This window comes from Hemitrygon akajei, chromosome 27 (assembly GCF_048418815.1).
Source record: "Hemitrygon akajei chromosome 27, sHemAka1.3, whole genome shotgun sequence".
Lineage (NCBI taxonomy): Eukaryota > Metazoa > Chordata > Chondrichthyes > Myliobatiformes > Dasyatidae > Hemitrygon > Hemitrygon akajei.
In genome coordinates this window covers 11,694,592-11,706,863 of record NC_133150.1, presented here as the reverse complement: position 1 = coordinate 11,706,863, position 12,272 = coordinate 11,694,592, and the positions used below count along the sequence as shown (strand labels likewise).

Sequence of the window (12,272 nt, the reverse complement as noted above, 5' to 3'; positions counted from 1 at the left end):
AGGTAGTGACGACGTTTCGGGCCGAAACCCTTCATCAGGAGACTCCTCTGAATCCAGCATCACCATTTGTTAAGTAATACATATTTTTACTGACCTGGTGGCATCTGTGAAGAGGAGGATATTTAACATTTTTGCAACATGATTCATGAACATTTTCTCTTTAATCAGACACTCTTGCACGCACTGCAGTTTTATATTTCTGATCCCAAGCATCCTGAGCATTTTTCTTACATTCTTTCATTTAACTGTACTAAGACGACTAATAATTTTAATGTTTGTATCAGAATGAACACTATAGTTCCATTACCATTATTGTAGTATCAATCATTCCATTATCTATATTGCAGCATCCGTATATATATTATTCATTCTAATATTAATATTAAAAATATTTTCATCTGCAATGCTCCTCCTAAAATCATAATAAGCACATTTTTACCATTCCTCTTTGGGAGTAAATATTTTCCTTGGAGTTTTTCTAGTCTCTCAATTTCTGGCATTGCAAAGGGTGAATACAATGGAGCATCTACTTAATATTGCAATAGGAATACCTTCTTCACAACAATTGGAGCGGCTGGAATGTCTTCTCAAGAAGAAGAAAGAATGGAATTAAGGATTGGCCTTGCTGTCATGCCCACAGTTAATGTATGAATGAAAAACCACTGGGGGTCATTCCGTAAATCATTGATCATATTGGGAGCAATTGTATGATGTGAAATAATGATGAGCATTTACTAAACCCATGGAAATGATTCATTTTCACTTTTGCTTTACTGCACCTGAATTCAGCAAAAAGCTGAAATTAGATATAAACGAAGATCACAAACATGTTGCATTTTACAATCTCTATAGCAGGCTGTGAGGAATATACATAGCATTTCACACAACTAATATTCACCAATGAATGCACAAATTTCTGTCTTCTAACACAACCATAGATTCAGATGTCAATTAAAAAGCAACATTAATAGTTTGCTTATTTTCAACTGAAGTTAAGGCCTCCTGGTTATATCTTACAGTGTCAAGTGAATCACAGTGTCAAAAAATACACAAGACCTAAGTAAATTGTATAGAGCAAATTGTCAGACTACCTTCTTCTTTAAAGTGATTCAAACAATCGTCTTAAACTTTTCTGCCTTTTAAAATACATCAGTGTTTTGATTTAAATTGGTCCCATGCTGCTAAAGGCTTCTTCATTGCATTTAAACTGCAGTGTCCTTCAAAGTCTTCACTCTGTTGCCCAGCAAAGCGTCAGGTTGGTGATTCAGTGCCTCTCTTCATATCTGAGAACGTGTGAACATGACAAGCGGACAATGTGAAAGAAACCCAGAAGAGGAATAAAGAGTGGTTAAAGCTTCACCATGTACGCTTTAAGCAATGAAAACAAAGGGTCTTTGCCAGAGCAGGTGGCTGCCGATGGTGGTTCTTTTGCATTTTTTATTTTTTGCAGAGTATTTTGATCGTCCTTGAATGTTCTCCATAGTGGTATAAGGATATCAGCATCAATAATGATCTTATTGATTATCCAGGACAATTACTTCTAGTATGTACAGTAAGTTACATAATACTTTGTTCTCTTATACCTCTTAATTGTTCTCTGCTTAAATTATTTGCATTGTGGTCTCTATTACAGCAAATGTAGTGGCTCCATATCTGGAGAAAAGTTACTCGGAATTTATTTATCTTGAAAGCGTACACAATGGGATTTACAGCAGAGTTTGCATGGGTTAGAAAGATGGCAATGTACATTATTATAGGTGGTTTGTCGCATGAAGGACAGAAGAGTGTAATACAATTGATGATGTGCAGAGGAAGCCAACATATTGCAAATAAGAACAATACGAGCGCCAATGACTTGGCGAGTTTTAGTTCCTTCCCAAAGTACCTGTGTGGATCAGCATTGTTGATTGAGATGTTCTGGTTCAGATGTTTCCGTATAAGATTAAATATTTCCACATAGATCACAAAGATCAGTATAAGAGGAAGCAGCACCCAGCCAAAAAAGTTGAAGTAGACCATGTAGTCCATGCTGATTACAGTTTCAAACTGGCACACAATGATATTGTTTACAAGAGTAGAGTTCACCCCTTCTTGGATTACTTCAGTATACTTGTTCCATCCGAACATAGGAGTCATGCCAACAATTATAGATATGGCCCAGCATAGAAAAACAGCAGTTCCAGCTCGTTTCTTTGTAACAATACTCTTGTAACTGTAGAAGAAAAATAAGAGAACTAAGTGAAATCATCTATATACAAGCTTATTCCAATCACTTTCCTTTCAGAATGATTTTAGTCTAAAATCTAATTTGGTATACATTAAAAAAGACCACGACTGAAGGGTCAATAGCCTACCCCATCAATCCTTGTCATCTCATTGCTGGAGATGCCAACCTGAAGCAAATGCTCCCCTTCATTAAGGAGAAACTAGAGATTTAGTCACCCTTAGTTAATGTTTGGTATCTCCACAATAATTTCTGATAAGGGATGTGGAGATATTGTATCTTGGGAAAAATTAACAGCGTAACCCTTCAGTTTGTTAAAGGTAATAACCAAAACTTGATATGCAATGCTAAGGACTGTAGACAAGCCCAGAAAATGGAACACGCAAAACATATTCTGGTCCATATAAAGCGATTGGTTGTCTATGATAACTTTCCAAAGTTCCCAAATAGTCAATAAACGGGAAAAAGGGAGGAATTCAATGAAAAACATCTACATTTAATTAATAGTTAGCTAATTGATTTTTTAAGATGAGAATGACAAGATTAGCATTATCACTATGAAATATTAACCTCACTGCTTCATCGCCTGGAAGTGGAATGAATGCTGCTGTAAGATTTCACAGCATATTGCAAGCAGTTTAGGCTTTGCCTACCCATTGTGACATCTATAAAACGAGTCTCAGGAGTTGAATGTTGATCTGAAGTACCTTGAAAGTAATGTTCCGTAAAACTGAAAGAGACAGCGTTGATATCTGCAGTTGGCTGAATTCCAGATGCTGTTTTACACAGTGCTGAGTACAAAGCAGTTTAAACACCTTATGCAATCTACTTGCCTTAGGAATTCGATCTAAGTTACAGCCATACCTGTAGTTTGGTAAAAGTCATCAATTGCCAAGCTAAACAGAACATCACTAGTCATGAATCTTCCAGGGTGCTGATGTTTAAATTTGTCAGTTAGTGACATTCAGTAAGATGGTAGAAACTGGTTTCAACAAGTAGCCCCTGTGACCAGTGCATTATAGACGATGTTAAACATGCGAAATACTGCAGACGCTGGAAATCCAGCGCAACACATACAAAATGCTGGAGGAACTCAGCAGGTCAGGCAGTGTCTATGGAAATAAATAAACTGCTGACATTTCAGGCTGAGCCCCTTCTTCAGGACTGGAAAGGAAGGGAGAAGACGCTAGAATACAACAGGGGGGGGAAGGAAATGGGCATTTGCAGATGAGGTGTTGCCTCACTTGGAAGGACTGTTTTGGGGCCCTGAATGGAGGTGAGGGAAGAGGTGAATAGGCAGGTGTAGAACTTTGGCCACTTGTGGGGATATGTACCAGGAGGGATGAATGGACGAGGGAATCATGGAAGGAGCAACCTCAGCAGAAAGTGAGGTGGAGGTAAAGGTATCTTTGGTGTTGGGATCCCTTGGGAGATGGTGGAAATTGTGGAGATACAGAAGCTCAGGGGTACCTTATAAGTTGTCCATGAGATGGATACAGCTATTATATTATTTTGTCTTTCACACATATTTCTCAGTGTTATAAAGGCACTATATAAAGTTTCAAATGTGATGATTCCAGCTTTCAATGGTATGAGCTGGAAAAAGGAGATTATGACAGAAGGAAACTATTTCTCTTCTTTCCTGTCTTGTGCGTATCCTATGACATGGTAACTGAAGTCATCCAAAACTGTAGTACAATCAACTAACAGACTATCTCGATCATCCATCACCCCTATGCTTTTGACAAATATTAAGAAACAAAACGCTGCTGTCACCCATCTAGATAGGAGTAATATTTTCCACTTCCATTTCTTATCTGTCCATTTATAACTGGAGATTCACCTCCGATTGATTTTTCTTTCCCACTCTTACACAGATAATTCTGATGCCTCCAAAGATCCTGTACTTAGCACATTCCTACATAGCATATGTTGGAAATACCCAGCAGGTCAGGCAGCATCAGTAGAGCATTAAACTGAGCTAACATTGCAGGAAAGTGAGATTTCTTCAGAATCAGTTTACAGCATCACAAGCCTCATTTCCTAACCATTCACTTTTATTGTCTTCAGGCAATAATTCGAAATGAAGCCATGCTGTTTTTTTTTTCCAATCCCACAATAATCATCTAGCCACATATTCACAATGTTATTAAACTGTTTTACACTCTTGCAACACTGCCTAGCTCTAAAGCTGACTGATTTTTCTACAACTAATTCCTTTATCCATGCCCTTGTTCTCCCAAGTATCAATATATAATAAAACACAAAATAAGATGATTTGCCAGAAATAGGAAAAAGGTCACAACTGGTCAAATACAGTGCTATGGTTTTTCACATTGTAAATGGACAGAAGCACACACTAGAAGTTCCTTCAATAGATACACTCACCAAAAATGTATTCTTTACTAGTTTGAATGCTTAGTATGCATTTTATGAGGAATTTCAGTGGTCTCCGCTGTATATTGGAACCACCTTTTGAAGTATCCTTTTGTGAACCAAATGCCCTTAAACCTAAAACTAAATGGCATAAATATAATTTTAAACATTTAAAGAAACTGAAGCAATCAAAAGTCTAAAATAATTAATCCCATTCAGCCAATTTCCCTATTGAAACCAATGGAGAAGTAGAATCAGTGAGATTCCCCTCAAATAAATAGTGGGAAAATATCCACAATTCATGCACTTCATAAAGTTTATGATCAAAGAAACATCAGCAAACATCCATCAAGGCTCTTGTATTTGTAGGCAGAAATCCTGAACTTGCTGGCACTTGCAGTATGTGTGAAATTCAGTAGTTATTTGTGGAATTACTCACATACCCTTGTAAAAGTGGAGATAGGGATGTTGCAACCTATGCCACAATAATGTTAACATCACAATCTCAGTAGAAGTAGATTGCAACTTCTGTTTTAAATAAACATCTTGCTCCCCTCTCCTTAAACTCTGGCTAATTTCCGGGATGCAAGGTCCACAGTTGGAGGTATCTGCAAATTCTTCATTCAGATGTTCAATATTGTCCAAAGTAATGGCTAATCAGTACCTTACTTGCCTTACAACTGCTTAAAGTACCATTAGTCACAGTTCAAAAGGTCAGTGAAAAGGCAAATCTTATAGACCAGACAAATTCTGGAACTGGTATCCACTGCTGGTTACAAGCTATGACCATGGTGAGATAAGATTAAAGAAAAACAGAACTAATATTCCTCAAGAGTCCCCCTACCTGATCATTACTCAGTTAAGCCGACAAAAAGAGGATATGGTTTGGGAACTAACTTGCATTGCTTGTAGTGTGTACAGACCTCAATGACAATGTGAAGTCTTGTTGGAAGTAGTGCAGATACTGTATTGATTGACGGGTAGTAGTCTGCAGACAATTCAGGGCTGATTGAACTTTACAAACCATTCTGTTTTCATTTACAATGCATACTTAACAGTCTATTCATTTCTACCATCTAATTAGAGACTAAATGAAAAGCCGGTTTCGAGGATGCTGAGGAACAAATCGAGGTGAAGATGAAGATAGGGGTCAACCTCCAAAGCCCCCTCCTGTCCAGGATGAAGGTAAAGAATTTCCCACTTGCTGAGAGAGTTACATTAACTGTAACCCAGCGTGGTTGGTGGTAAGTTTGCCCAGTAAAGGAGACTCTGGAAGAAGGTCTCAAGCGGATCCAGATTGAGAGAGATCAGCTCTGAATAATCCCACTTCACCATGCACAGCAACAGTCTGACTTGGCTTGCCGATGGGCACAACCAAGACTCAGGCAGGGTGTCACTCATGAAAGAACTTGTGTGTGCCTCTGTCTTCTTCAATAGAAAATACATCCATTGCAAAGAAGGAAGTGAGCACTTGAAGCACCTTAATAATTTCTTTCCCTTTCCCATGTACCCTTCAGACTTTGATTTAATTACACTTAGTAGTCAGCGTAATGCTGATAGAGCACCAGCGACCCGGGGCAATTTGGCTGCTGTCTGTATGAGTCTGCATGTATTCCCCTTGGCTCCAGTTTTCACCCACATTCCAAAGATGTACGGTTAGAAGGTTAATTAGTCACACGGGTGTGTTTAGGTGGCAAGGGCTTGTTGGGCCAGAAATGCCTGTTACTATGCTGTATCTCTAAATAAAAATATAATGTCCCAACAACCACAAATATTTGTTGAGGTTTCAGGAAAATGGACCAGAAATTGGGAAATGGTATTAACCTAAAGTTGATTTTGGGCTGATATAGAAATGATGAACCAAGTAGCCTCCTCTAAAGCTGTCACACCCAAAATACTGGAAGAACTCGCTAGGCCAGGCAGCATCGATGGAAAAGGGTATACTCGACGTTCCTCTCAAGCTGTACTTCTTTCTATGAATGTATTGCCTCTTGTCATGGTTTCAAGCATTTGGTACTCTGATTACTGCAATATCTGCATTTACACAAAGTACGGCAGCAGGCTGCAAGTCGTGTCACTATCAGTTCAAACCTGTTGCCTAGTACTGTCTGTGTGGCTGGACCATTCCCTCGGGTCGTTTGTGGGTTTCTCTGAGGTTTTCCAGTTCCCACCCACATTCCAAAGATGTACTCATTCATGGGTTAATTTGTTACTGTAATTTATGCATAGTTTAGATGCTTCACAGTGGAATCAGAGTGGAGATGATGGGAGAAAATAGGTTCTGGAATGGGATTCTCTATAAACCAGCATGGACTTGAAGGACTGAATGGTCTACTTCTATGTTAAACTATGATACAGTGTATGAACTTCACTGGTGTACATATACTATGTATAGTTGTTGCTTATGTTGTAACAGTGCCTGCAACATCATCTGTCAGATGACGTATCATGGCTGAGTTCCCAAATGTTGATATGAATTTGTACTCCCACTTCTATGTTAGTAAAGATAAACTCTAGGGAATGAAGTCCTAATCTATTCAACCTTTCCCTATAACTCAGGTCCTCAAGTCCTGGCAACATCCTTGTTGATTTTCTCTGCATTCATTTTTTCAATCCTATTGACATCTCTCCTGTAAATAGGTGATTAACACTGCACACAATACTCCAAACTAGGCCTCATCAATGTCTTACACAACTTCAACATAACATCCCATCTCCTGTACTCAACAATTTGATTTGATTTATGGAGGCCAAAGTGCCAAAAGCTTTCTTTATTACCCTGTCTATCCATGGCACCTCTTTCAGGGAATTGTGGATCTGTATTCCCAGATCCCTCTGCTTAACCACACTCCTCAGTGCCCTACACTCACTGTGTAAGACCTACCCTGGCTGGTTCTCCCTAAGTGCAACATCTCCCACTTACCTGCATTAAATTTCATCTGGCATTTTTCAGCCCAATTTCCCAGCAGGTCCAGATCTCACTGTAAGCTTAGATAGTTCTCCTTGCCATCCACTACATCCCCAATCTTGGTATCATCTGTAAATTTGCTGATCCAGTTTAACCACGTTATCATCCAGATCATTGATATAGATGACAAACAACAATGGATCCAGCACCAATCTTACGGCACATCACAAGTCACAGGCATCAAATCAGAGAGGCAGTCATCTACAACCACTCCTTAGCTTCTCTTGCAAAGCCAATGTTTAATCCAATTTACTACCCCATCTTGAATGCCGAATGACTGAATTTTCTTGACCAACCTCCCATGCGGGACCTTGTCAAAGGCTTTGCTTAAGTCCATGTAGACGACATCCACCACCTTGCCTTCGTTAACTTTCCCGGTAACTTCCTCGAAAAACTCTTTAAGATTGGTTCGAAACGGCCTACCATTCACAAAGCCATGTTGATGAACTCTAATCAGTCCCTTAGAATACCTTCCAATAACTTACCACGACTGATGTCAGACTTACCGGCCTATAAATTTCCAGCTTACTTAAGACTTTCTTGAATAATGGAACAGCATTCACTATCCTACAGCTCTCCAGCATCTCACCTGTGGCTTAAACGTTTTAAATATTAGGATCAATATACAGTGCCCAATTAACCTCCCAACCTGCAGATCTGTGGGACGTGGCAGGCACCAGAGTACCTGGAGAAAATTCACCTGGTCAGAGGGAGAATGTGTAAACTTTACACAGACGGCACTAGAGATGAAGATTAAACAGATTGGCACTGTGAGACAATGGCTCTATCAGCTGTATCCAGTGCTGCCAACTGTGGACATCGTTATTACTGCCTACTTGGTAGTTCACTCACTTTTTTGCTAGGTAGCATTTCTTGATTATTTGAAATAAAAATATAAAAAGTTAAGGGTATCTGAACAAAGGGAAAACAATTGTTGTATTTTATGCCATCTACATCTTGTATTGTGAGATATCAGTAGCAGAGATGGAGGAGAGAGCATGAAGATATTGATATCGTCAATATTTTCTGGCTCTGTACTAGTTGCAGCCTCAGCAATGAGCATCACAATCAATACCAAATCTTTCTCCAGCTTTTTGCTCCTGACCCCATTCTGATAGGGTTCATTGGTGGGTTGCTGAAGTAAATGTGGTACATTGAGCACATTAGAGTCCAGAGGATATGTTAGTGGGATATGACATCTGAAGAAGCATCCACCAATTCAGCCCACTCACCTGAAGTCACTTCTGCTACTGCCTTCTGAATGCATGGCTAATGTGCCTCTGGCCTTCACTGAGTATGGGACACCTCTCCATTCTGGTCTACAGCAGTTTCGAAAAGCTAAAGACACCTTACTGTTTAAATCTTCCTAGGCCAGTTTCAGTTTTAGAACTCAAAGTCACAATACACCTCCACTTTAAATAATGTGGTCTAGCTTGAAATAGTATGGGGTGGCTTCAATAGGTTATTGCTACAATACTAATCACGCTCGCTCTGTGTGCCCCTCTCTCACTAGTCCTGGTATTTCTTTGACACTACACAAGAATCAAATATCAGATACTTCTAAATATTTTAAATATAAATGTCCTAGCCAGGGAACAATTTATGTACCCTACACTTAAAAATTAATTCTATGGAAATTTCTTACTTATTGGAGAAGCAGTTGAAGCTGATCACAAAGACAGAAATATGCAGAAAAAATACTAGGAGTCAGATGCACCCAGATAAAAATCTCAAGTTACTTTTACGCTTGGAATATTTTTATTGGTGAACGCTACAAATGCAATCTCACATGTATCATGCTGCTGTATTATGTAAGCTGACAAGAAAAGACCTGGCCATGTGCCTGCTCTTCAGTTCTGTCAATAATTCCCAGACGTGGATCTGAAGAGGCCAGTAGTTTCTTGCTGATCCTTCTGTTTGTGCTGGGAAGATATTGGGTGATATTAACAGTTGTCTAGTTTATAATGCAAGGATTGTTTCTACAGTGTTGTACGTAGTCTTGTGTTCTTCAAATGAATTGCTTAGGATTTATAATGTTTCTTCAATTTGGCACTTTAAATAATTCATTTCTGCACTATTTTCAATGCATATACGGATTTAGAAAATGCTCCAACTGTATTTATGATTCTGAAAGTGGTTTCGTATTGAATTGAAAGTATATTACCATTTATTAATCAATGGACAAAATAGTTGCATCCAATTCACTTATTTCTACTGGGGGTAAAGTTAATCCATATTTCCTCACATCTTCTGATTCGTTTGCAATATGTATGTCAAAACATACAGTGAAATATAGGCAGCGCAGTGGTTAGTGTAATGTTGTACAGTGTCATTGTCTGTAAGGAGTCTGCACGTTCTCCCTGTGACTGCGTGGCTGGCTTCCGGTTCCTCCTAACTTCCAAAGAAGTACGGGTGAGTGGGTTAATTGGTTGCATAGGTGTAATTGGGCAGTGCTGGTTCATTGGGCCAGAAGGGCCTGTTACCGAGCTGTGCCTCTTAAAAAAAATTTAGGAAGTAAAATTGTTGTATGCATTGACAACCAACACAATCAGGGATGTGTTAGGGGCAGCCTACAAGTGTTGTCACACATTCCAGTGCCAGTACAGCATGCCCACAGTGTTCGACAGAACAACACTAACAAAACAGGACAGGTCAACAACAGCAAGATAAGCCCCTTTCCCATATCTCCCACCCAGCCAGGCCTGCATCCCCAAGACAGACTGGCATGGACCTCTGACGCAGGTCCTTCACGTGTCCTCCTCGGTCCTTGTCCTTTAGCCTTCTCCCTCCAGACGCGCTGTGCTCTGGACTTCAAAGTTTGGCTTTACCCTCCGGACTTTGCTGGATTTGACGTTCGGGCCTTGACTTCCATATCCACATGGACTTCCTACCCTGATGACTTGGGTGGGTGGTGGGGGGATCACAGGCCCTTATGACTTCAACCTGCACCTGGGACTCACCACCCACATGGACTTCCTACCCTGGTGACTTGGGTGGGTGGTGGGGGGATCACAGGCCCTTATGACTTCAACCTGCACCTGGGACTCACCACCCACATGGACTTCCAACCTTGAACTGGTCTCCAGCCTGGGGATTGCTGGGCTCCTCAGTGCCTGTTACATGATTTCCAGGATTGTTGATGTTTGATTGTGGAGCGCTTCGACCTGGGCTTAAACTCGTGCCAAGACTGTACATTTAATACCCCTAATTTCCAACTGGCCCTCTTCTCTGTCCTTAAATCTTAACCTGATCTTTAACTCTGCTCTCTGTCCCCAAAACCGTCCCTACAAACCTACAGAAAGAAACTGTCTGAGCCATGACAGTGAAGGATATGGCAGTAATGCTGTTCCTACACACCTGCTGTCTCTGTACACTGTAGCTTGCATTACCCTCCATTAGAGTGTGGCATGAGGGGCAAGTGAGTACGGTATACAGAGCGAAGCAGTCTGCTTGAAGGGGGAAAGGAGTAGCAGAAGGCTTCTTAGCAAGAAACCACATCTACCAACAATTCATGAAGGACAATGCATAGGATTTATGATTCAGTAAGAACACTTTCACTGATATCAAGTCCTGGTTATACTCCACCTGAAAGTTGGCAGGGATCCACTTTATGAATGACTGTTCCAAATATAGGGCTTGTTCCATGCTGGAGTTGGAGATAATGATAGTCTTCTACATACTAATGTATTAGAGATCTGATAGATGCTCTTTATTCAAAGAGAGCTGACCATGTTTCATTTTCTGTGGAGATAGTATATAGTTTGATGAAGATGTGGTCTTCCACATTTTAGATAGATAGATAGATAGATACTTTATTCATCCCCATGGGGAAATTAACAACTTTTTTCCAATGTCCCATACACTTGTTGTAGCAAAACTAATTACATACAATACTCAACTCAGTAAAAAATATGATATGCATCTAAATCACTATCTCAAAAAGCATTAATAATAGCTTTTAAAAAGTTCTTAAGTCCTGGCGGTAGAATTGTAAAGCCTAATGGCATTGGGGAGTATTGACCTCTTCATCCTGTCTGCAGCATATCAATCTGTCACTTTAGAGATGCCACTCATAATCTCAAGGATGCTGTGCAGATGTTGTGTTTATACATTTGTGTTTCGAGAAACATTTCCCCAAAGTGCCAGGCAAAAGAGGTTGAGCAGGATGCTGCCTGGTTTAGAGGGCGTGTGCTATCACAAGAGGCTGGATAAACTTGGGATGTTTTCTGTGGCACATCAAAGGCTGAGGGGAGGTCTGATAGAGGTTCACAAAATTATGAGAGGCACAGATAGATTGGATGGAGATCATCTGTTGAAATGTCTAATAACAGAGGGCATGCATTGAAGGTGAGTGGGGGTGGGTTCAAGGGGGACATGAGGCCTAAGTTTTTTACTCAGAGAGTGGCAGATTCCTGGAATGTGCTTCCTGATACGGTGATAGAGGCAAATACATGAGAGGATTTGAAGAGATGTTTAGATAGGCTCATAGATGTAAAGAAGATGGAGGGATAGGGACATGGTAGGATGGATTAGTGTTTGGGTGTTTTTGGTTTGCGTTTTAGTTGGTTTGGCACAACATTGTGGGCTGAATGGCCTACTGTACTCTTCTATGTTCTATGATGTACTGTAATCAGGGGGCGATCTGGGAAAGAGACAAACTTTGGTCATAGGCTTCCTCAACAATTTGTTCAAGAAAAGCTTAAG

General features: G+C 40.1%; 1 protein-coding gene across 1 annotated transcript in view; it reads right to left on the bottom strand.

Annotated features, from left to right (window-relative positions):
* Positions 1–752: 752 nt before the first annotated feature.
* LOC140717121 (adenosine receptor A1-like) overlaps positions 753–12,272 on the bottom strand; it is a 60,066-nt gene continuing 48,546 nt past the window's right edge. Inside the window, exon 2 of the mRNA XM_073030373.1 lies at positions 753–2,212. Within this exon, the coding sequence (XP_072886474.1) occupies positions 1,558–2,212 (655 nt within the window). The 3' untranslated portion in view covers positions 753–1,557. The remainder of the gene's footprint in view (positions 2,213–12,272) is intronic.